The sequence below is a fragment of the Coregonus clupeaformis genome, chromosome 11 (genome assembly GCF_020615455.1).
Source record: "Coregonus clupeaformis isolate EN_2021a chromosome 11, ASM2061545v1, whole genome shotgun sequence".
Taxonomy (NCBI): domain Eukaryota; kingdom Metazoa; phylum Chordata; class Actinopteri; order Salmoniformes; family Salmonidae; genus Coregonus; species Coregonus clupeaformis.
This window is the reverse complement of record NC_059202.1, coordinates 7,943,239-7,968,637: the sequence shown is the minus strand read 5'-3', so window position 1 is coordinate 7,968,637 and position 25,399 is coordinate 7,943,239. Positions and strand designations below refer to the sequence as shown.

The 25,399-nt window shown below is 47.3% G+C and overlaps 1 protein-coding gene across 1 annotated transcript in view; it reads right to left on the bottom strand.

Annotated features, from left to right (window-relative positions):
* The window catches only part of LOC121576365 (SH3 and multiple ankyrin repeat domains protein 3), a 226,862-nt gene that overhangs the window by 132,297 nt on the left and 69,166 nt on the right, over positions 1–25,399 (bottom strand). Inside the window, exons 2-9 of the mRNA XM_045223640.1 lie at positions 22,123–22,231; positions 12,640–12,791; positions 12,037–12,204; positions 10,896–11,012; positions 5,648–5,725; positions 4,589–4,655; positions 3,893–4,116; positions 3,379–3,536 (exon numbers count right to left, since the gene is read on the bottom strand). Coding sequence (XP_045079575.1) covers positions 3,379–3,536; positions 3,893–4,116; positions 4,589–4,655; positions 5,648–5,725; positions 10,896–11,012; positions 12,037–12,204; positions 12,640–12,791; positions 22,123–22,231 — 1,073 coding nt within the window. The remainder of the gene's footprint in view (positions 1–3,378; positions 3,537–3,892; positions 4,117–4,588; positions 4,656–5,647; positions 5,726–10,895; positions 11,013–12,036; positions 12,205–12,639; positions 12,792–22,122; positions 22,232–25,399) is intronic.

Genomic DNA, 25,399 nt, shown 5'->3' with positions numbered 1-25,399 from the left:
GCAAGCAAACTGTTTATACCGGGGCAGAGCAAGTAGGTCAAGCACGTGCTGCCAATGAGCTACTTTGTTTTGCCCGCGATATTTATTACGGCTTCTACTTTTAACATTATGTGCTTTGGCACCCTCATTGCCCCAATATGTCTCTGTCAAAAAAGAGAAAAGTGGACGCAGAGTGCAGAGTGTTCCAAGAAAAATGGTCATCCTAGCTGTATGTTTGGTGTGTTCAGAGCATGTTGCAGTGCTGAAAGAATATAACTTCTCTCACTATGTGAGTCTTCATGCCGACAAATATGACAACTTTCAAGGACAGCGGAGATGAGAGAAGGTGAATGAACTGTTGGCGGGTCTGAAGAAACAGCAGTCTGTGTTTACTCACAGCCGATACATCAGTGACGCTGCAGTGAAAGCTAGCTACCTCATTGCTAATGAAATCGCAGTGGCTTCAAAACCATTTAGTGAGGGTGAATTTGTAAAAACATGCATGATGAAGGCAGCGGCGATTGTGTGCCCTGAAAAGCGGCAGGCTTTTGCAAATATCAGCCTGACAAGAAACACAGTTGCAGACAGGATTTCCGATCTTTCAGTGGATTTGGACAGCCAGTTGAAGCAAAAAGTAAAGTCATTTATTGCGTTTTCGGTTGCAATTGATGAAAGCACGGACATTACAGATGTTGCACAACTGGCCATTTTCTTCCGCGGAGTTGATGACACATTGACCGTCACCGAGGAGTTCGTGGAGTTGGTGCCGATGACAGATACAACGACAGCAGCTGATATTTTTACCGCACTCGTCGGCGCGCTGGACAGGGTCGGAGTGGACTGGTCCCGCGCTGTCAGCCTGGCTACAGATGGTGCGCCCTCAATGATCGGGAAAAAAGCAGGCGTTGTGACAAAGTTCAGAGAGAAAGTGCAATCTGCAAATGGAGGACGTGATTTTTTGACTTTTCACTGTATTTTGCACCAGGAGGCTTTGTGTTGCAAGTCATTAAAGATGGATAACGTCATGAAGGTGGTCATCCAAACTGTTAATTTCATCCGATCCAGAAGCCTGAATCACCGTCAGTTTGACAGCCTTCTCAGAGAGAAAGACCACATCTATGGCCTGCCATACCACACTGAGGTAAGATGGTTAAGCCGAGGTGCTGTGCTGAGGCGTTTCTTTGATTTATGAGAAGAAATTGAACAGTTCATGGAAGAAAAGGGCAAACCAGTGTTAGAATTTCATTCCGCAGAATGGATGCAGGACCTTGCATTTATGGTGGATGTTACAGAGCACCTGAATAACTTGAACAAACAGCTGCAAGGGCGCAACAAAGTTGTCACGCAGTATTATGACAGCATACGTTCTTTCAAGTTGAAGCTGTCATTGTGGGAGACGCAACTTGCCGGTGGTGATGCAGCTCACTTCCCCTGTCTGAAAAATGTGTGCGCGACCCAACATGTGGCAGACATGAAGCGGTTCAAAGATAAAATAACGGGACTGTTACGGGAGTTTGAGCAACGCTTTCAGATTTATGTTTATATGTTTTTATGTTGATGTGCTATTGTTTTTAATTGATTTTATTTTATTTGTATATTTAACCTATTCTTGACTCTGTGGTTCTTGCACTTGTTTGGGGAACATGATTTCATTATTTTTATCTACATTTCTGCCTGAGAAATGACACCCTGATATAGTTCTGTGATCTGTGAAACAGTTCTGTTAATCACTGAGGCATTGTGTGTTTGTGTGTTCTTTTTCTTTAGAATTTTCAAATAAACTTGACGTGTTTTATGATTAATAGTGATGTTGTGCTTGTACTATTTTGGACACACTGTCCTCAGGCTCCAGCTTTATGTTGTATGTTGATCGTATTAAAACAAAGAAAACAATCTGAAGTTGTTGTTTTTAAGTTATATATACCATGATTTTTCCGGTCCGGCCCACTTGGGAATAGATTTTCCTCCATGTGGCCCCTGAGCTAAAATGAGTTTGACACCCCTGGTCTATAGGGAGGAGGTCAGTGACCTGGCAGTGTGGTGCCAGGATAACAACCTTTCCTTCAACATCAGCAAGACAAAGGAGCTGATCGTGGACTACAGGAAATGGAGGGCCGAGCTCACCCCCATCCACATCGAAGGGGCTGTAGTGGAGTGGGTCGAGAGCTTCAAGTTCCTCGGTGTCCACATCACTAAGGAATTAACATGGTCCACACACACCAACACAGTCGCGAAGAAGGCACGACAATGTCTGTTCCCCCTTTAGGATACTGAAAAGATTTAGCATGGGCCCTCAGAAAACTCAAAAGGTTTTATAGCTGTAACACTGACTTGACTGGCTGCATCACCGCTTGGTATGGCAATACGTACGGCCCAGCTCCCTGCCATCCAGGACCTCTATACAAGGCGGTGTCAGAGGAAGGCCCTAAAATTTTTTAAAAATACTCCAGCCACCCAAGTCATAGACTGTTCTCTCAGCTAACACATGGAAAGTGGTACCAAAGTCTGGAACCAACAGGAACCTGAACAGCTTCTACCCCCAAGCCATAAGACTGCTAAATATTTAACCAAATAGCTACCCGGTCTACAGTTTTGTTTGTGTATCCCATCAGTTAGATACGTTTTTATAGGCAGTCATTTCTGCACCGCACGCGTGTGTGTAGAGTGTCAGACACATAACAGAGAGAAAAGAGAATGCAGGGAGAAGAACTGTGATCACTTGGCTAGGTTTCTTTTTTGTTGTGAGTCGCTAATGCACATAACAAAAGGAAGGAACACGAGTCAACGTGAATTAACGGTGGTCTTCGGGATAAAATGTAATCTGCCTGGAGTAGATTCCAGATGCCACCTGCTGTATTACTGCGGTATAACTTTATTTCCCCCTAGCGTTCATACCACGCAATATGATTTGACGTGGAATTTGATGAAGGTTTCTCATCGTTTTAACGGATAACCGTAAAAAAAATTGTAGTTTAAACGTTAACAAAAATTGTCAATTTGTCACATCCAGACACATGATCACAATAAACGGCTTAGAAACCTCAGCATCAGCAATCTGCTCAATTTATCCCACAAGTCCACATGACCAAAGGTCCCCCCAATGCACTCCACAAGCATGGACTGGATATCTGAGTGTCGCTCATGTATGTCTCCAGTCCAGCTCCTTATGCAGACAACCCTTCCAGACATCTATCACAATCAATAGGGGCCAACCCACTGACCAGAAACCCCCTGACACACACATATCACAGTCTCACAGTGTGAACCATGAGTAAGACACTGGATAGACAATGACAAGGAGGAGAGAGGAGGAGCTGGCCTATTAGATCAGACAACAGCACAGTTCATTGTCCTCCAAGGGAGTATTATATTCAATATATGATTGATTGTCCGTCTCACCTGAGGCGTCCTCGAGGGACGTGTCCCAGAGGGTGTCCGTGTGCCCTCCTGACGTTCTGCTCGCCCTCGTGCAGATGACTGTGTAGCGAGGGAGAGCGGGAGGAGCGAGAGCTGCCTGTGCTCTGGAGACTGCTGTCTGGCACCTCTCCATGATGAGTCTGGAATACAACACACAGTCTCTCAGTGTGTCTCTCTCTCTCTCTCTCTCTCTCTCTCTCTCTCTCTCTCTCTCTCTCTCTCTCTCTCTCTCTCTCTCTCTCTCTCTCTCTCTCTCTCTCTCTCTCTCTCTCTCTCTCTCTCTCTCTCTCTCTCTCTCTCTCTCTCTCTCTCTCTCTCTCTCTCTCTCTCTCTCTCTCTCTCTCTCTCTCTCTCTCTCTCTCTCTCTCTCTCTCTCTCTCTCTCTCTCTCTCTCTCTCTCTCTCTCTCTCTCTCTCTCGCTCACTCTCACTCTCTCTCTCTCTCTCTCTCTCTCACTCACTCACTCACTCACTCACTCACTCACTCACTCACTCACCTCCCCCAGGCTGGCATGTTGTTGGTGTTGTCCCAGTGCAGGCAGGCTCCTCAGAGAGGGGACAGGAGACTGACCCTGTCGACCGTGGCCCTGCACCAGACCGTGACCGCTGTCCCCGTTGAGGTTGTTGTCACTAGCGGAGCGCATCAGGGAGCGGGGCGAGGGCAGTCCTCCCACCAACACACGTCTACGGTTAGTGTAGGAGGGGGTCTCCCTGAAAGGCACTGTTAGAGGGTGACACAACATGTTGTTAGTCAAATCAACATAACAATGTGTACAGGGGTTGGGATAAATGCGTAACACATTTCAGTTGAATGCATTCAGTTGTACAACTGACTAGGTATCCCCCTTTCCCTTTCTACATTCCCTAAGGTAGTACCTCGCTACATAGCTTTATGTGTACATCTTACTGCATTGGATTTGGAATCTGGGATATTCTTTCCTTCAAACACTAGATGGCAGAATTTTCACACGTAGCAAATTGACTCCCAGTAAACTGAATCACACAACGAAAGTGCACATGATCAGGGATAATTACTGAGTGGGTGATTACAGTGGCTACAGTACGAGTGCTTCAGTCACTTGGCTGAGGACTCTCTTACCCTCTCGCACCACTATGGAGGTGTGATTGACTCAATTAAAGTCCAGTGACCACATGCTGTTAGCCACATACCACATGGCATGTCGTCTACTCACCAACGTCTGACACTTTGTGGATCTTGATGATTTCAGCCAGGTCAAAGTTTCCTGCTATAATGGCAACCTGGAGGAGGAGAGAGGGAGTAGAGGGGAGGGAGGGGGAAGAGAGGGAAGGAGAAAAGAGTGGCGGGAGGGAAGGAGAGGAATAAGTCACATATGTTGTGTGTTTGTTCCTTTCCCAAAGAGAGGTTAGTATCCTGCTTCTCAACACAAGTGTTCTGTAAAACAAGGCTCCCATAGGAAACTGCCATTCTCATGGGGGAGAACAGAACTCTGCTGAAACCTGCTGTCTCAGTCTCTGCGTCTGTCTGGAATAAACATTAGCCTCTGTTGTTTCAAGAAAATACATTTTGGGAACCAATTATCAGACGTATACTACATCTATTCTAACAGCTAACAGGCAACAGGGGAACACATTCCATCCAAACCCCACTTTCTCCCTCCCTCAACATCAGCTTTTATCTCTCCCATCTTCATCTGCATTACTCTGTGGTTCCCTCTCCAGTCTCTCTCTCTCTCACACACATACACAACAAAACTAACATTTTCCTTTTGTTTGCTCTCTCTCTCTCTCTGATTCATATTTCACACATTAGTATTCCTTCATTAAAAGGCTGCTTGTAACAGATGTCTGATAGCAATGTGTGTTTCTGATTTCTGGCACTGTGTGAGCGTGTGCATGTGCATGTGGGCAAGTGTGTGTGCATGCGCTGGCGCTGTGTGGAGCCAGCTAGCCCTGTGTACAAACAAATTAACTTTGATGTGTTGAGGAAATCTGTGTCAATGTCAATTTGACACAGGCTTAATCACACAGCTTGCCACAGAGTCAAACCAGAGTAGGGAAACAGTGTTTCAAGTGGAGTTGCCTTCATGCCATGTAGTTATCACAGAACAAATATTATACATGATCTTTGATGTCCACCTCCCTTGACCTCCAAGAGTTGCTGAAACCTTTTCCCATATTAAGTCATATTAAGTTTTCCTTATGGCATGTGGTTACTGTATAACTAGAATGTAATGTCTGATAGGGGCCAGCTGAAGGATGGAGAGTCTCACCTGAAAGGCTGTCTGGCTGTTGTAGTTCTTGATCTCTTTATTCGCTCCCCGAAACAGTAGAACTCTGGTACAGCTATCCTGAAAGAGGAAGAGAAAGATTTTATTTTATTTTATTTTTTACGATCAGTTGTAAAATGTCGGGATTTTGGTTGCATATAGATTGACAATTCATCAGCACATACACGAACAAGCACACACGCACAAACATGCACACAGACCCATAAACACACACACAGAAGATATATGAGGCTCCATTGAGTGCCAGCTCTATTCTCTAATTGGTCCCAACAGAGCTAAGTCTGCTATTTACTCTGACCAGAGAGAGAGACTTCCACTCCCTTTCCCTTCCTCTGCTTTCTCATCACCCTTCCCCAATCTCACCCTCCATTCATAGCCTAACATAGCGTGTGTGTTGCTGTGAATGTGTGTGTCATTAGGCTATATCATTGGGGCTGTGTGTAAATGTATAGTCCTCCCTGTCTCTCAGGAGGGATCCATGGGTTAAGGGAAGGGCTATGTGTTTGCAGGGTATAGATCGATATGTAATTTAAAACACAGAGTAGAATTAACAGCTCTATGATTGATCTTCTTAACCAAACATGTGGCTGCTCTCTCCCGGGACCCTATTGAGTCCTTATCACGCATGCACAAACACACACACACACATAGGAACGCACATCTCTGTTAAAATTACATCGATCTCACAGGAACCTATAGTCAGTGCTGTAGAGCCCACTTTTGGTGACAAACATGAAAGCAGTGCAACCCTGCCCTGAGTTGTGCATGTGCCTGCCTCCATGTTTGTGTGTCTGCTTCCGTGTGTGTGTGTGTGTGTTTTTCAGGTAAGCAGAGGTAGACATAAGGAATCAGCACAGCATCCTCTACCTAACAAGTCTGTTCAATAATGCAGTTCCTCTCCTGTAATAGCCCTATAATCACATCATGTTAATGCTAGCACGCTAAAAACCTAGAGTTGAATAAAATAAAATAAAATAAAGAATGTCACACGCGCCGAATACAACAGGTGTGGACCTTACAGTGAAATGCTTACCTACAAGCCCTTAACCAACAATGCAGTTTTAAGAAAGAATATCCCAAAAAAATAACAATAGCGAGGCTATATACAGGGGGTATCGGTACAGAGTCAATGTGCGGAGGCACTGGCCAGTCGAGGCAATTGAGGCAATATGTACACTACCGGTCAAAAGTTTTAGAACACCTACTCATTCAAGGGTTTTTCTTAATTTTTTGCTATTTTCTACATTGTAGAATAATAGTGAAGACATCAAAACTATGAAATAACACATATGGAATCTGCGTGTGTCATTGTCTGCGTAATTGTGTGTGCATGTTCTTTTAATTTGGAATGGGGAGATGAAATGCGGTAGAAAACCCATGCATCAACTGCTGCCTCTGTGCTCTCTCAAACACACACACACGCAAACACACACACGCACCGAAACACACACACACACACTCCAGGAGACCAATTATAGAGAGGGACATCCCTCTCCCTGCTCACAGCACTAGTCATATATTATAGGAAACCATTAAGCATCCAGAAGACTTTGTCACCACGTTTTTTTTTACCACGATGTACATTCAACATCAGCAGGTCAACTCCAGGAGTAGAGTACCCCTACAGTACAGTGGCAAAAAACGATGTATAGTAAAGCTGTGCATTTTACTAAAGTTTTGCTTACACACAAAATCTTTTTATGTCACAAGATTTTTGAAACCTCTCTCAAAGTGCAAAACTACACACCAAATCTCCAAAACTATAAGCTATTTCTCAGCCTTTGACTCAGTTGTCAATTGCATAAAACACTTTTTTCAACAAAAAAAAACACACAATTCTCTACCTAAAACACAAAAATCTAACAGGAAGTGACTAACTTTCCTTTTCCAAACACAACCAATCAAAATGCTACATTTATTCACCAGGTCACACACACACTCCTCACATGTGCAAACACTAATTGCTTAACTGATCACTAACCAATCACTGCTTTACTGTAGTATATGCCTGTAAATAGGTCAAAGGTCAGATTACCTGTTTTGAACAATGGATGCCAACAATGGACAGAGAGCAAGAGGAGTAGGAGGGAGAGGCAGGGGACAACAACGAGGACAAATTCAAAGACGAAGAGTTGGAAGAGGAGTAGGAGGAAGAGGAAGAAGAGGACGAGGGCAAAGAAGAGAAGGAAGGAGAGCCATCTCTGATGAGATTAGGGCAACACTTGTTGATCATGTGATCAACCACTGTTTGACCATGAGAGAGGCTTGACTGAGAGTCCAGCCCAACTTGAGTCGATTTACAGTGGCGTCCATAATTCAAACCTTCAGAAATGAGAACAGGTATGCAACTATCTAATGACTATTTTAGCATTACAGTAATGTACTGTAAAATACGTATGATTGCATAAACATGCTTGCTCTAAGCCATTCATTTACTGCACTGCATTGAATGAATGAGGTTGGTTATCATGCTGTACTACATTTTGTTGTACATTGTTTACAGTTCCTATGCTGAACACATACTGTGTTTGAATTCTGTACAGAGTGGAAAGGCAAAGACATCATGGAGGACGAGGATGCTTGTTTACAGATGTACAAGAGACTGCAATTATAAATATGGTTTTAGCCAACAATGCAATTAGGATTCGAAAGATAAGAGAGCATATTTTGAATAATGACACCATATTTAACAATATCAATGCTGTAAGCCTGTCGACCATACAACGCATCCTCCAACGGCACCAAGTGACGATGAAACAACTTTACAAGGTGCCATTTGAGAGAAACTCTGACAGTCAAGATTCTGCGACATGACTTTGTAGAGGTATGTATGCAACAGTACTTCAGACATACCATATTTACTCATCTATATATCCTTTTGTCTGTTACAGAGAGTATTGGAGATGGATGCCCATGTAATTCTCCATTAATTTATTTACGTGGATGAGGTTGGCTTCAACCTCACTAAAACCAGGCGCTGCGGAAGAAATGTAATAGGACAGAGGGCAATTACCAATGTCCCTGGACAGCGTGGGGGTAATATAACTGTGTGCTGCCATCACTCAAAACGGGGTCCTCCATCACAATGCCACATTGGGTCTGTACAACACCGGCCATATGCTCACTTTTCTGGATGCAATTTACACAATGCTTGTCCCTGTTCCAGATCAGGAGCCTGCTAGATTTGTGGTTATATGGGACAATGTTAGTTTTCACCGGGCTGTTCTGGTCCAAAACTGGTTTGCCACCCATCCACAATTTGTAGTTTTGTACCTACCCCCATATTCACCTTTTCTAAATCCCATAGAGGAATTATTCTCAGCCTGGCGCTGGAAAGTGTATGATCGCCAACCCTATGCCCGCATGCCGCTTCTCCAGGCAATGGAGGACGCATGTGGGGACATAGAGGTTGCCTCTGTCCAAGGTTGGATACGCCATGCTAGGAGATACTTCCCTCGATGTTTAGCAAGAGAAAACGTATCTTGTGATGTGGACGAAGTATTGTGTCCAGACCCAGCCCGGAGAAGAGATGAAGCGTAGCTTAGCACTGGTGACTGAGATTTAGATTGAGAACAACAGTGTTTACATGGTATATCCAAACATTTACTATTATGAAATATGTTTTTGCCATTTGATGCAAATGCTTCATTCTGACATGTTTATGGCATTTTGAATGCAGTGTTACATTTTGAAGGAGATGTGAGGCATTTTGTGTGTGCAGTTTTGGGAATTGTGTGTAGAGTTTTGAAAACGTGTGTAAGCAGTTGGAAAAAAATAATCATTCAGGAGGCTCAGTTTGACATTCAGAATTCAACAGATTTCTAGAGGTTTCCATTGTCAAAATAATGTAAGATACAATCACATTTAGAATCTTCCCGATGCCATTCTGTTCCCTCTCCATGTCTTGTCTGACAGGTGTGTGATTCCACCCCCCCCCACTTAGAAGCTCTGTCCCTGGGATTGATCTGCTCAGCGGTGGCCTCCTGGATCTCTAAACACTGGAGGGATGAAACCTGTCTTTGACGATAGGACCCTGCAGAGACAGGGTCTATGAAGGGGAGGAGTAAAACCTTTTTCCCCTAACTTGTCCATTGTACCATGAATATTCATTAGCACGACTCAGAGGTTAAAATCAGTTTTGTTCAAGGTAACATGGTAGGCTACCAATTTTGAGGACATTTGGATCACCTAAAATATGACACTTTATGGCATTTTATTCAAGGTTGTGTGAGCCCTAATTCACTATTATGTCTTAAATGCACGTCAACAGTTTCCATTCTTTCCCTTCCACTCTCCTCCACCCCTCCCTCTCTTTCCAGCCAGTAGTAGAACATACTATCCTTAGTCACGTGCATGTGTAGCAAACAGCCAAGATTAAGTATTGATGTTCTTCTCCTCGACCCCCTCTCAGACACACTTTTTGTGCACTCACATGCATGTACACACTCTCTAGAGACTGTAGTGTTCTAGAGCCTTGGAAACAGGTCATTGCGCATGAGTGTAGTCAGCGGAGTCACTCTAACACACACACTCACACACCATGCTGTTCACTTAGTGGTTAAGAGTACAGCAGGATTCTGGCACAGAGCAGCGGCCTTGGCCTTGCACTACACACTGGCACATCACAGTGTGTGCGTCCGTGCGTGTGTGTCACGTTTAGGAGCATTGGCAGAAAGTAGATGTTTCTACAGTATTTTCAACCTAACTTCCGTTTCCCCTGAAAACCGGAAGTAGGGACTCCAAGTTGGTGTGTGTGTATGTATGCGTGTGTGTCAGTGTGGTGTACATTTCACAGACAGAAATATTTTATACAAAGCCATACTCAGTAGATGTGGCCCATGTAGGAAGCAACCCAACAACTGTAGTACTCTGTTCTTAGCACCTGAGCCATGGCTTTTCAAGTAGTCACTTCAATTAGGCTCAGTCCCCAATCTCAGCACTCAATGTCTCATTCTCTCACTGGATCCTATCTCATCTCTAAATCGCTCGCTACTATCAATATGACTCTTACATTGTCTCCATTGAATCTGACAGTCCGTCCACTCAGCAGCCTACTAGAACCAATACACTTCCTGAATTGACATATTGACCAGGTAAGTGATAGCAACATTTAAAAGGCAGCTGTAACACACACAGACATTTGTCGAACCCCTCTAAACCACCGCTTACTCACCACTACTTATCTGACGCACACACTTGCACACACAACACACACCATACAGTGTGTTACCTGGTTGTAGAGGGCACAGACGTGCAGGGCGGTGTTTCCAGAGGCGTTCTGGGCGGCCATGTCAGCTCCGTAAAACAGCAGGTGCTCCAAGTGCTGAACGTGACCATGACGACACGCCTTTATGGGGAGACAAACAAGATGGCCACCTTAGAGCCACATGGATGCTAGTTTGGGTGATTGAGGTATCATAAATTGTGTGATATTGGATACAACCCATTACTCTTTTCTGTTCTCTTCTCTGTTTCTCTCGCCCACACATGCACTATAATAATTGTTCCCTCTCTCTTTTGTTTTGTCTTATCTGTGTGTTACAGCAGCACACATTATGTTGGAATTGTTAATAATCACTCTTCAATAGTTTTTCCTAATATTCACACACACACACACACACACAATAAATACTAACAGAGGGAAGGTAACTTATTAGAGTATAGTAATTGAGGGCTCTGGAAAGCTGGCCTGTAGGCCCAGATTTAGTGTCAGCTTCCTCTCCCCCCAAGTCAAACTGGGTAAGAGTTCCTTTCTCTCACACTCCATTCTCATCTCTCTCTTTCATTCTCTCACCAACAGCCTGTCAGTTTAGCCTGATTATACTGTAGGTCTCCAAGCCTCCAGACTAACCCTGCATTGAATTGTGTGGTGACTGTGTTTGGACAGATGTGGTAGGTTCAGAGGTTTAGACGGCACCATGATACCCCAGAAACAGAGGCTAGTGGTGGGGGAGAACAAGGCAGGCGGGAGGGGTAACCATGGAGGTCCCCAGACATGCTGGTGTGAAGAGGAGAGGAGAAGAGAAGAGAGAGCAGTGGGAACATTGGAACACTGTGGACACAGTACTGTTGACAGTTCTAGTGCTACAGTCCTTTAAGGTTTATATAATGACAGGGTCTGCCGGGTTTTATCAAGCCTTGTAGTGCTGCTTCCGTTCCCTCCATAGAAAACCTTATGAAGTCTACAGTGCTTTTGTGCCCCATCAAATTAGGAAATTAATATTGTATGTCTCCCTATTTGCTCTTCCCTTACATTTTCTTCCTCATAAAACCAACGGGAAGGTTTCATCACAATTTCACAGTCTCAATCTACAGTAGTGTCCGTGTCTGGGAAGAGCAGTCGCTCTCTGTATGTATGTGTGTGTGTTTACCTGGTGTATCTCCTGCCAGCCGTTCTCGTCCACACAGCCCACCTGAGCGTGGTCGTGGAGCAGTAGTTCACAGCAGTAGGGGTCTCCTCCTACCATAGAGCTGTGATAGAGCGGACTTAACCCTCGACTGTCTTTATAGTCAGGAGACGCACCCAGGTCCAGCAACGTCTGACAGAGAAAGAGAGAAAAAAGAGGAGAGAGAGAAAGTGAGAGAAAAGAGGAGAAAGTGAGAGAAAGAGTTAGAGAATACACACACATCAAATGCACACACTCACAGAGACAAGCCCTACAGAACCTATTAAAACCCATGTATGAAAACACTATATTTCCTTTGTCTGGTCTACATTTTCTCTAATTGGCTGCCGCACTCATGTAGATCAAGAAGAGGGTCATGGTCCATTAAGATGATGGGCTTCTCTCCACTACAGCTATAGCTCTCAAGATGAGAACAATTATATGAGTCATATCAGAGCCATCAGTAATGACACACATCCATTCACTGAGAACATGCCTATGCATGCATGTGTGTGTGTGTGTGTGTGTGTGTGTGTGTGTGTGTGTGCACGCGTGTGTGTGTGTGTGTGTGCACGCGTGTGTACTCACTATGAGCGCTGTATGGTTCTTGGTGCGAACAGCCTTGTGCAGGGCAGTGATGCCGTCTTGGGTCCTGAAGTCCAGGTGAGCTCCTCCACTCTTCAGCACCTTGATGAGCTCTGCACAGCCCTCCAGCTGAGACGCCATGGTCAGAGGACATTCTACAGCACACAGGGGCAGAGAGGAACCATGTTTAATATACAACAGGACAGCTTTCCAGTGTACACTGTGGATGGTACTGAGACAGAAGCATCTCTTCTGCATTAGAGTTGACTTTGTAGTGTGGTAGAGGAATGTAAATGCACATACATTGACCCTCCCACCCTATGGATGACCTCAGATTAGATTAGATTAGATTGGAATCATGTTTTTAATCTCATCATATTCTCATTAGTAATGCTGTCCATCTCATGCCAGTTGATGAAGAAATATCTATTTGGTGCTTTCCTCCATCCTTCAAATGAAGGCCCTGAATATCCCATATCACATGAAACTATCAGAGTAGAGGTGTTAACCCCAGTATTCAATCTGGCAATCATTATATTATGGCCACCTAATCATCCCTAGTTTCCAACTGGCTTATTCATCCCTTCTCATCTCCCCTGCTACTCTTCCCCAGATCAATGCTGTAATGGAGAATGTTTTCTTAGTCAATTTAACCCATGAAAGTCTACACTATATATACAAAAATATGTGGGCACCCCTTCAAATTAGTGGATTCGGTTATTCAGCCACACCCGTTGCTGAAAGGTGTATAAAATCAAGCACACAGCCATGCAATCTCCATTGACAAACATTGGCATTAGATTATTTTCAACGTGGCACCGTCAAATTTCTGCCCTGCTAGAGATGCCCCAGTCAACTGTAAGTGCTGTTATTGGGAAGTAGAAACGTCTAGGAGCAACAACAACTCAGCCATGATGGATCACGCTTCACCATCTGGCAGTCCGACGGACGAATCTGGGTTTGGTGGATGCCAGGAGAACGCTACCTGCCCGAATGCATAGTGCCAACTGTAAAGTTTGGTGGAGGAGGAATAATGGTCTGGGGCTGTTTTTCATGGTTCGGGCTAGGCCCCTTAGTTCCAGTGAAGGGAAATCTTAACGCTACAGCATACAATGATATTCTAGACGATTCTGTGCTTCCAACTTTGTGGCAACAGCTTGGGGAAGGCCCTTTCCTGTTTCAGCATGACAATGCCCCCGTGCACAAAGCGAGGTCCATACAGAAATGGTTTGTAATGATTGGTGTGGAAGAACTTGACTGGCCTGCACAGAGTCCTGACCTCAACCCCATCGAACACCTTTGGGATGAATTGGAACACCGACTGAGAGCCAGGCCTAATCGCCCAATATCAGTGCCCAACCTCACTAGTGCTCTTGTGGCTGAATGGAACCAAGTCCTCTCAGCACTGTTCCAACATCTAGTGGAAAGCCTTCCCAGAAGAGTGGAGGCTGTTATAGCCGCAAAAGGGGGACCAACTCCATATTAATGCCCATGATTTTGGAATGAGATGTTGGTGAGGTGTCCACATACTTTTGATCATGTAGTGTATAAGGAATTGTTTTAAAAAGGTGATACCAAGGATAATTTTGCTATTTGATTTTGAATTTTACGACCCCTTGAAGTATCAAAAAAATACAGAAACAAAATATTTGGCATATTTTTGGCCTTACTGCTATTAGCCCATACAAACACATTGAATAACAGATTGACTACATGGAATAACAGATAGTCCCCTAAAATAAATCAAAAGGAAGTTTGTTCTGAAGTGTCTGTCCTATATCTGAGAGATATAAGAAAGATCAGGAAATATTATTAATATTATATATATATATTTCTTTTATGTATGTATTTAACCCCTTATTTTTGGCACTGAACAGTCTCCATATATACTTCCATTAAGTTTTTCAACTGGTACCGGGGGACCTCATGGTCTGACAAACACCGCTCTAGCTCTGTCACCTGTCACCATAGATGCGGAAGTGCGACATAGGCGGATGCGGTGGATTGAGACTCTTCCAATGCAACTAGATATCTCTACTTTAATTGACAGATTTTTATGGGGATTTCTTTTTTAATGCTAAATAGATTTTGCAGGGGCGCGGACATCGACTGTAGGGTGTTAACTTGTAATATAAGGGTTAAACAAACATAAAGAATAACAATGACTATAGAATCCTTATTCTGTGCTTGAGTAGTCAATTGTTTGTATACAAATAAATCGAAACATTTTATTAAGAAGGCCTTCCCCTTTAAATGTCTCTGATTAGAGTGATAAAGGAAGGGGAAAAAAAGTCTAGTTCCATTTCCAGATGAATCCACTCTCGTGCCTTTCAAGTGATTCATTTAAGAAGACAAATTCCGTGCCTTTGAGGGCCTTGTCAGTGAAATTACTTTGTGTGATAAACATGATGGAGTTGGTGTTTATCAAAACCAGACAGAGACAGATAAGATCATTTGAATAAGCTGTGTATTGTTAGGGCAAAAACCAAAACGTGCATCCCTTGGGGTCCCGAGGACCGAGTTTGGGAAACTCTGGTTTAGTATATTCACAAACACGTGCACACACAGACAACAAAACTAGCATTTCAAACAAAATTAACAAAATTATATTGTAATTTATTTTCCATTTGTTTGTTCTCTCTCTCTCTCTCGCTCTCTGTCTGTCTGTCTCTCTCGCTCTCTCTCTCTCTCTCTCTCTCTGTCTCTCTCTCTCTCTCAGAGGTCACCCCACTGGAGGCTCTCAACAAATGGCTGTACAAACATTTGCATAAACATGAGGAGATTAGCATGAAAAATAATCCAGCTTTACCCTAGCACGCATTGGTATGGTGCAGAAACGGCTGGACGGAAATCGCTCAGCAGGCAGCCAACCAGAATAATCACAGCCGAGCTTGTTATCTACCTCTATCTGTCCGTCTAAGTGTCTACCTCCATCTCTGTATCTGTCTGTCTGTCTGTCTGTCTGTCTGTCTGTCTGTTTCTGTATCCGTCAGTCTGTCTGTCTGTCTGTCTGTCTGTCTGTCTCTGTAGTGGTATGTCTGTATAATATCTCTGTATGTCTGTATGTCTCTATCTCTCCCCCTCTTTAACACTAGCAGAGACAAATGAGTTATCACTGGCATTTTTAAAGTCATGCCCCCTTCCGTCCTTGACATTTGCAGGGAAGTTTTTTGCATCTAATCAATCATTTCTATTCATGTTTTGTTTGATCTAAATTAACTTTGCAGGTGTCTTTGATTCCATCATTTCCAGGGTGTCACGTCCCATTGACCTGCTGGAGGGACATTATCCCCGAAGAGTCGCATTTACCCCCTTTCCATGGCGGAGACTGAGGCCATGGAGAAGTATGTGGCGGAGACCCAGAACCAGGGGTTCATCAGATGCTCTACCTCTCCTGCCTCCGCCAGCTTCTTCTTTGTGGCCAAAAACGACAGCGGACTGAGACCATGCATTGACTACAGGGGGCTGAACGCAGTCACCCCCAAGTACCGGTACCCCCTCCCTCTGGTTCCGTTGGCCATCGAGCAGCTACGAGGGGCCTGGTACTTTACCAAGTTGGACCTGAGGAGTGCCTACAACCGGATCCGAATCCGGGAAGGAGACACGTGGAAGACGGCATTCAGCACTACCTCAGGCCACTACGAATACTGCGTCATTACCCTACGGCCTCGCCAACGCACCTTCTGTGTTCCAGTCCTTCGTCAATGACGTGTTCTGAGACATGCTGAGTAGACAGGTGGTGGTGTACATCGACGATATCCTGATCTACTCGGCTACGTTCAAGGAGCACGTCAGGGATGTCCGAGCTGTCCTACTCCGCCTCCAGGAACACAGCCTGTTGGTAAAGGGGGAGAAATGCAAATTCCACGAACAGGCCATCTCCTTCCTGGGATACAGGATCAGTCCTCGGGGTGTTCATGGAAAGAGAGACGACGGATGCCATCAGGTCATGGCCAGTCCCCACCACCATCAAGGGCCTTCAGAGCTTCCTGGGTTTCGCCAATTTTTACTGGCGTTTCATCAGGTCCTTCAGCTCCATAGCCGCCCCGCTCACCTCTCTCCTTAAGGGTGGGCCTGCAACCCTGAGGCTGACGCTGCCTTCAAGAGGCTGAAGGAGAGGTTCACCACAGCGGCCATCCTAAAACACCCACATCTATCTCGTCCTTTCATCCTGGAGGTGGACGCATCGGAGGAGGGTGTGGGTGCGATCCTCTCCCAGCGGCACGGTAAGCCAGAGAAAATGTATCCCTGTGCCTTTTGCTCTAAAAAGCGTACCCCCGCAGAGAGGAACAATGGACACTGGCTGGAGGGCGCAGTCCATCCATTCCGGATTCTTACTGACCACCGGAATTTGGAGCACATACGGGCAGCGAAACGGATGAACTCTCGTCAAGCCAGGTGGGCCCAATTTCTTACTCGCTTTCAATTCATTCTGTCCTACCACCCAGGATCCTAGAATGTGAAAGCCGACGCACTCTCCAGGATGCACCATACCGGAGAGAGGAAGGATCTGGGGGGTCCTATCCTGCCCTCGTCTCATCGCTGTACCTGTCGTTTGGGATGTGGACGAAGACATCCGCCTGGCGGCTCAGGAGGACCCAGCGCCTGCCAACGCCCCTCCGAGGTGCGTGTATGTACCCACCAGTGTCCGTGACCGCCTGCTGATCTGGGCGCACACCACCCTTACGGCAGGGCACTCTGTTATTACGCGCACCCTGCATTCTCTAGCACAAAAATACTGGTGGGCCACCTTGGCTTCTGATGTCTCTCGCTATGTCAACTCCTGTTCCGTATGTGCCCAAACGAAAACACCTCGGAACGCCCCGGCAGGCAAACTAGTTCCTCTACCAGTGCCTCAGCGAGCTTGGTCACATCTGTCCATAGACTTTGTCACCGACCACCCACGTTCTGACAGCTTCACCACAGTCATAGTGGTCGTAGATCGGTTCTCAAAATCATGTCGTTTTTGCCACTAACTGGTCTTCCTTCTGCTCTCCAGGTCGCTGAGGTCCTGTTCCAACAGGTCTTCCGACACTATGGACTTCCGGAGGACATCGTCTCGGACCGTGGCCCCCAATTCACCTCCCGAGTGTGGAAAGCTTTCCTGGAGAAGATTGGGGCCACGGCCAGCCTCACTTCCGGGTATAGGACTAATGGGCAGGTGGAGCGCATGAACCAGGAGCTGGGGAGGTTTCTTCATTGCTACTGTCAGGACCGGCAGGGTGAGTGGGCGAGTTTTCTTCCCTGGGCAGAATATGCCCAGAACTTCCTTGTTCACTCCTCCACGGGGCTCACTCCATTCCAATGCGTCCTGGGGTACCAGCCGGCCCTGGCCCCTTGGACACCCAGCCAGACCGATGCGCCCGCTGTCGACGAGTGGTTCCACAGGGCCGGACAGGTCTGGGACGCCACCCATGTCCGTCTCCAGAGGGCCATTCGTCGGCAGAAGGACCAAGCTGACCGCCACCGCAGTGAGGCTCCCGTATTCCAGCCTGGTGATTGCATCTGGCTGTCCACTCGAAACCTCCCGTCCTACGGCGGATTAATGAGGTGTCGTACCGTCTGCTCCTTCCCCATTCACTACCGTGTCTCACCTATTTTTCATGTGTCTCTCCTCAGGCTGGTGGTTCCAGGTCCTCTGGCGGATGCCGTCCCCCGGGGTATGCCCCCTCCGCCCCTGGACATTGACGGGAGTCCGGCATATGCTGTGAGGGATCTGCTGGACTCAAGGTTCCATGGGGGACGGCTCCTTTACCTGATGGACTGGGAGGGGTATGGCCCTGAGGAGAGGGGCTGGGTTCCGGCTGGGGACATTCTGGACCCCAACCTAATTCGGGACTTCCACCGTCGCCGCCCTGACCGGCCCGCTTCTCGTCCTCGTCCTCCTGGCTGGTGATGTCCTGCGGCCGGAACCGCGCGTCCGGGGGTGGGGGTACTGTCACGTCTCCTCCCGTTGCTCCCCTCCGGCGCTCTGATTCGCCGGTCTACTGAGCCACCGGTCTGAGCGCACCACCTCGGCAAACACAGGAAGGGAAACCCAACGCACCCTAATCACCTCCAGCGCACCTGCACCTCATCATCTCATCACCACCCCCTATATGGCCCTGGACTGTTAGTTCATTGTTGTGTGTAATTGTTAGCGTCGTGTCGTTTACTCTCTCTTTGTTATTCTCTTTCTCATTATTAAGTAAACCTTTACCTTGTTAATTCCTGCGTCTGCGTCCTGCCTCATTTTTAAATCTTGCATACTTACAAAATATACCCCAAAATATGCGTGCCTCAGTGTTCCCGCAAAATGTGTCATTTATAAAAACTGAAATTGCCTTGAGAATTTCCTTTCATCCACACAAACTTTAGACCGTGCGTATGCACATTTTCTATTGCAAGTACGTTTTTGTGCAAATGGTGGATATGATGACAAGCTTATTCATAAAAACATAACAACAATGTCACGAACGTCAGGGAGAGACCAAGGCGCAGCGTTGAATGCGTACATATTTATTAATAGAATGATCACACGATCAAAACAACGGACGATAACGTGATGTCTACGGTTTAACACAAACCAAACAAGAACAAGAAACCACAAACACAAAGTGAAAGACAGACAGTTAAATATGGCTCCCAATCAGAGACAACCAGCTGACACTCGTTGCCTCTGATTGGGAGTCACTCAGGCCAACATAGAAATACAAACATAGAATTACACACCCTGGCTCAACATAACAGTGTCCCCAGAGCCAGGGGCGTGACAGTACCCCCCTAAAGGCGCGGACTCCGACCGCGCCAACTAAATACCACAGGGGAGGGACCGGGTGGGCACTCCGCCTTGGCGGCGGATCCGGCTCGGGCCTGATCCCCACTCCCTCTCCAACCCCCCAAAGTACCCCTGGTCCGGTCTGGCCCCGCTGGCCGGAGCTGGACTGCACACTGATGGAGCGGATTGCTCTAGCTCCGGCGTAACGCATCTGACCGGTGCCGGACCAGGCACCAGTGGAACAGGCACGGGCCGTGCCGGACCGACGACGCACACCACTGGCTTGGTGTGGGGAGCAGGAGCGGGCCGGACCGGGCTGACGAAGCGCACCACTGACTTGGTGCGGGGAGCTTGGATGGGCCGGACTGGGCTGGCGCGCACCACAGACTTGGTGCGGAGAGCAGGAACGGGCCGGACAGGGCTGACGAAACGCACCACAGACTTGGTGCGGGGAGCAGGAATGGGCCGGACTGGGCTGGCGACGCGCACCACAGACTTGGTGCGGAGAGCAGGAACGGGCCGGACAGGGCTGACGAAACGCACCACAGACTTGGTGCGGGAGCAGGAATTGGCCGGACTGGGCTGGCGACGCCGCACCACAGACTTGGTGCGGAGAGCAGGAACGGGCCGGACAGGGCTGACGAAACGCACCACAGACTTGGTGCGGGGAGCAGGAATGGGCCGGACTGGGCTGGCGATGCGCACCACAGACTTGGTGCGGAGAGCAGGAACGGGCCGGACAGGGCTGACGAAACGCACCACAGACTTGGTGCGGGGAGCAGGAATGGACCGGACCGTACTGGGGACACACACCACTGGCCCTACACCGGGATCTGGAACGGGCCGGACCGGACTGGCAACACACGCCAGTACCTCTCGCCGTGCCTCTACATCCTCCATCCCCTCTTCGACCAGTGGCCCCCGTAACCTGGCGGCCTCCTCTGGCAACCCGCTGGGCCGCTCTATCGCGGCCTCCTGCTGGTCCGACGTCGTGAGCCCCCCCCTAAAAATTTTCTGGGGGTCTCTCCTCCCCGTGGGCCAGGCCTCTACCGTTCTCGCCCAACTCTCGCTCCTCTGTCTCCAACTCCCGCTATTCAGCTCCTCAATGGGCTTGACCCAGTCGAGGCTCTTCCTCCATTGTTCCCAAGTCCACTCTCTCTGCTCTTCCCTCGATTTGACCCAGTCGAGGCTGCCACGGAGATCTGCTAGGGATCTCCCTGGCGATGGCTCCTCGACTCGCTGCTTGGTCCAGTTGTGGTGGTTTCTTCTGTCACGAACGTCAGGGAGAGACCAAGGCGCAGCGTTGAATGCGTACATATTTATTAATAGAATGATCACACGATCAAAACAACGGACGATAACGTGATGTCTACGGTTTAACACAAACCAAACAAGAACAAGAAACCACAAACACAAAGTGAAAGACAGACAGTTAAATATGGCTCCCAATCAGAGACAACCAGCTGACACTCGTTGCCTCTGATTGGGAGTCACTCAGGCCAACATAGAAATACAAACATAGAATTACACACCCTGGCTCAACATAACAGTGTCCCCAGAGCCAGGGCGTGACAAACAAGATTCAGAGAAGAGTGTAAATCTGTTTGTTTTATTTTTGGAATAATTTCCTATTTATTTTCATAATCATTGTAGAATTAAATTCCTAATCTTTTCTAGCCGTGATGGGTTCATATTCCAGAAGTAGCCATACAACAAATTACCATGCGCATCTCTCATTTAATTGGAACTATAGTAGCAAAGTAAATAGATAGGCTATGTATTTAAAGTTTTGCTGTACGCGATCCCATAGGCAGCACGGTTTTTAGCCTACAGTCGAATTTAACTTGAACATCAGTTGATCTTTTACTTTTAGTATGTATGCTACTACTGTATGTAGCCTATTGTAATTTCAAAAAGCCAAACAACGTTTCAGAATTCACGTGTAGTTGAATTCAAATGTTCTGCTGACAGATCCACAACAATATATCATTGTTTGCTCTTCCAGAAACTGTCACAGTCCTTTTCCAGATACAGCATAAAATACTGCAAAAGATTCAAACATTCTGCCAACACAGTCAATAGACCGGCAGCTTATGTAAAATATTTGACAATATGGGCAGGCTACAGTATTGCGGTGCAATATAGGAGCGCAACATCATAGCATATTTAGCCTAATCTCAGAGCCTATACCAGCAGGACAAAAAAACACAAAAATATATTGATAAACTAAATATTGAACAACAATTTGTCTTTTGCATAGAAGTGTGGTCTGTAGCATTTAGCCTACTTTTAAATTGTTTTGAATATAGGCTACAATCAATCTTGCAGAATGCGCGGACAGGCACTCGCTATAGGCAACATGCATGTTTAGTTTGAAAAAGTCACTGCAAAATATAAAAACATTCTGCCCACACCTCTACAAAAAATTTGATCAAATTTGCCATTGCTCTTTCTTTTAGAAACTGCCGTGGCCTAATTCCAATAGTTCCAAATTATAAAGGGTGTTATTGTCACCATAAAAGGTGAATGGAGGGCGTTTTCCAGGCGGAGTTATAATGCTCGTTCACGGGTTCACAGTTTTATGACAGGTTTATAATGGAAAAATGGGGGCCCGCGCCAAATGTATGTATAACAAAAATGACATGTATTATTTTGAGGAATGGCGCATGGTTGATATTTAGTGTAAAATGTACGTAACAGTTATAAATGAGATGCAACAGGCTCCTCACCTCCCGATTCAGGGTCATGGAAGTTGGGGTCCAGACCTTTCTCCAGGAACCTGGACACCTTCTCAATGTTCCTCTGCTGAACATACTCCATAAACTTCTTCAGGTTCGCCTGGAGACAGACAGAGAGAGAGTCCGTGTCATTCATCTAGTATCAAAAACATATTTAAATGTATTTCATGCGAATTGAATTAAATATTGAGGAGGGGTGAGAGGTGGAGAGTTTGAGGAGAGAGAGAGAGAGAGAGAGAGAGAGAGAGAGAGAGAGAGAGATAAAGAGAGAGAGAGAGAGAGAGAGAGAGAGAGAGAGAGAGAGAGATAAAGAGAGAGAGGAGGCAGGAGACAAAAGCGATAGTTAGAGAGGAAGATAAGTAGTGGATAGGGCGGATGCATCAGGGAAGGAGGGGAGAGAAAAAAGAGAGGCAGTGAGAGAGAGCAAGCGAGACAGTTATGGAGATATAGAGAAAGAGGAAAAATTGAGGGAGAGAGAACTCTGTGATTGGGTGATGAAACACTCATGTGGATAGACTCTGTGATTGGGTGATGTAACACTCATGTGGATAGAGATGTTTAATAATGGAGGTGAGAGATGAAAGCTGAAGCACACTGCCGTGTGTGTGTGTGTGTGTGTGTGTGTGTGTGTGTGTGTGTGTGTGTGTGTGTGTGTGCATCCAAGTGGAAGATTTAGGTGGATACAGTAGTGCATTAGGCACCGTTGGGTAGAAAGCAAAATTCCATCTCTACTGTACTTCCAGCAGCAAAAAAACTAACTCCTTTCACCCAAAACAGAATACAGTACAGAGCACTTCTCTTTACAGGATCAGACCATTTTCCCCAGGCCATTTCCTGTAACCAACTAGTTCCTATACAGTGCATTGTTAGTAAAGGATTGTTTCTGTCCAACCGTTTTCAACCACTAAGCAGTTGATTCTTACTGGATTGTTTTGAGTAAAGGACACTATAAAGACAGCACTCAGGATTGGTGTCACGAACGTCGTATGAAGGAGTGGACCAAAGCGCAGCGTTAGTTGCGAACATACTTGCTTTATTTAATTAAAGCATACACACGAAATAACAAAACAATAAACGACTCGTGAAGTCCTCAGTGACAATGACCGAACACGGAACAAAAACCCACAAACACAAAGTGAAACACAGACAGTAAAATATGGCTCCCAATCAGAGACAACCAGCACACAGCTGACACTCGTTGCCTCTGATTGGGAGTCACTCAGTCAACCATAGAAATAAACAACCTAGAACACCCAACATAGAAACAGAACACATAGAATGAACACACCCTGGCTCAACATAATGAGTCCCAGAGCCAGGGTGTGACAGTACCCCCCCCCCTAAAGGCGCGGACTGCGACCGCGCCTCAACAAACCCCAAACGGGGGAGGGCTGGGTGGGCATTCCTCCTCGGAGGCGGCTCCGGCTCCGGGCTTGACCACCACCCTTCCATAATTCCCCCGTAGCGCCCCTGGTCCGGTCTGACCCCGCTGGCTGGATCTGGACTGGACATCGACGGAGCGGATTGCTTACGCTCCGTTGTGGAGCAGCTGACCGGTACCTGATCAGGCACCGGACTGACGACGCGCACCCCTGGCTTGGCGCGTGAGGCAGGAACGGACCGGACCTGGCTGACGATGCGCCCCCCTGGCTTGGTGCGTGGAGCAGCAACGGACCGGACCGGGCTGACGATACGCACCCCTGGCTTGGTGCGTGGAGCCGGAACGGGCCTCACCGGACTGACGACTCGCACCCTTGGCTTGGTGCGTGGAGCAGCGACGGGCCGGACCTGGCTGACGACTCGCACCCTTGGCTTGGTGCGAGTGGCAGGAACGGGCTGAACCAGGCTGACGACTCGCACCCCTGGCTTGGTGCGAGTGGCAGGAACGGGCTGAACCCGGCTGACGACGCACACCGTAGGCTTGGTGCGTGGAGCAGGGACAGGCCGGGCCGGGCTGGCGACGCACACCGTAGGCTTGGTGCGTGGAGCAGGGACAGGCCGGGCTGGGCTGGCGACGCACACCGTAGGCTTGGTGCGTGGAGCAGGGACAGGCCGGGCTGGGCTGGCGACGCACCCCGTAGGCTTGGTGCGTGGAGCAGGAACAGGCCGGGCCGGGCTGGCGACGCACCCCGTAGGCTTGGTGCGTGGAGCAGGGACAGGCCGGGCTGGGCTGTCGACGCACACCGTAGGCTTGGTGCGTGGAGCAGGAACAGGCCGGACTGGGCTGGGAACACACACCACTGGCCTTAAACGGGGATCAGGAACGGGCCGGACCGGACTGGCAATACACCTCAGTACCTCTCGCCGTGCCTCTACAACTTCCTTCCCTCCTCTCGCCAATGGCTCCCGTAACCCGGTGGCCTTCTCTCCTCATCTCCCATTTCGCCCTGTGGCAGCCTCCTGCTGCCCAGTCGCCCATGCCGTGTGCCCCCCCCTAAAAAATTATTGGGGGTGCCTCTCGTCCGTCCGACGATGGCACTGCTGACGCCGCTGCTCCTCTCTCGCCAGGGCCTTAATCCTACCCCAAGGTCCCTTGCCCCCGAGCATGTCCTCCCAGGACCACGATTTGCCCACCTGGGCCATCGCCAGCCTCTCCATCTCCTTTCCTGGCGCTTCCTCCCATGTCCAGTCTGCCTGCTCCTGGACACGCTGCTTGGTCCTTTTATGGTGGGTTTTTCTGTCACGAACGTCGTATGAAGGAGTGGACCAAAGCGCAGCGTTAGTTGCGAAAATACTTGCTTTATTTAATTAAAGCATACACACGAAATAACAAAACAATAAACGACTCGTGAAGTCCTCAGTGACAATGACCGAACACGGAACAAAAACCCACAAACACAAAGTGAAACACAGACAGTAAAATATGGCTCCCAATCAGAGACAACCAGCACACAGCTGACACTCGTTGCCTCTGATTGGGAGTCACTCAGTCAACCATAGAAATAAACAACCTAGAACACCCAACATAGAAACAGAACACATAGAATGAACACACCCTGGCTCAACATAATGAGTCCCAGAGCCAGGGTGTGACAATTGGGGTCAAGTCCATTTCAATTCAATAAATTCAGTAGATTAACTGAAATGTAAAGGTCCAATGCAGCTGTTTTTATGGTAAAAAAAAGAAACAAAGATAGCTTCTTAGCAAAGAACAATTTCTCAAACAAGAATTTTGCTAGGACTGTCTGGGAGTGGTCTGAGTGGGGAAGGGGAAAACAGAAAATCTGCTGTTATTTCCAGAGATGTCACCAGGCAGGCCAAAACTCCA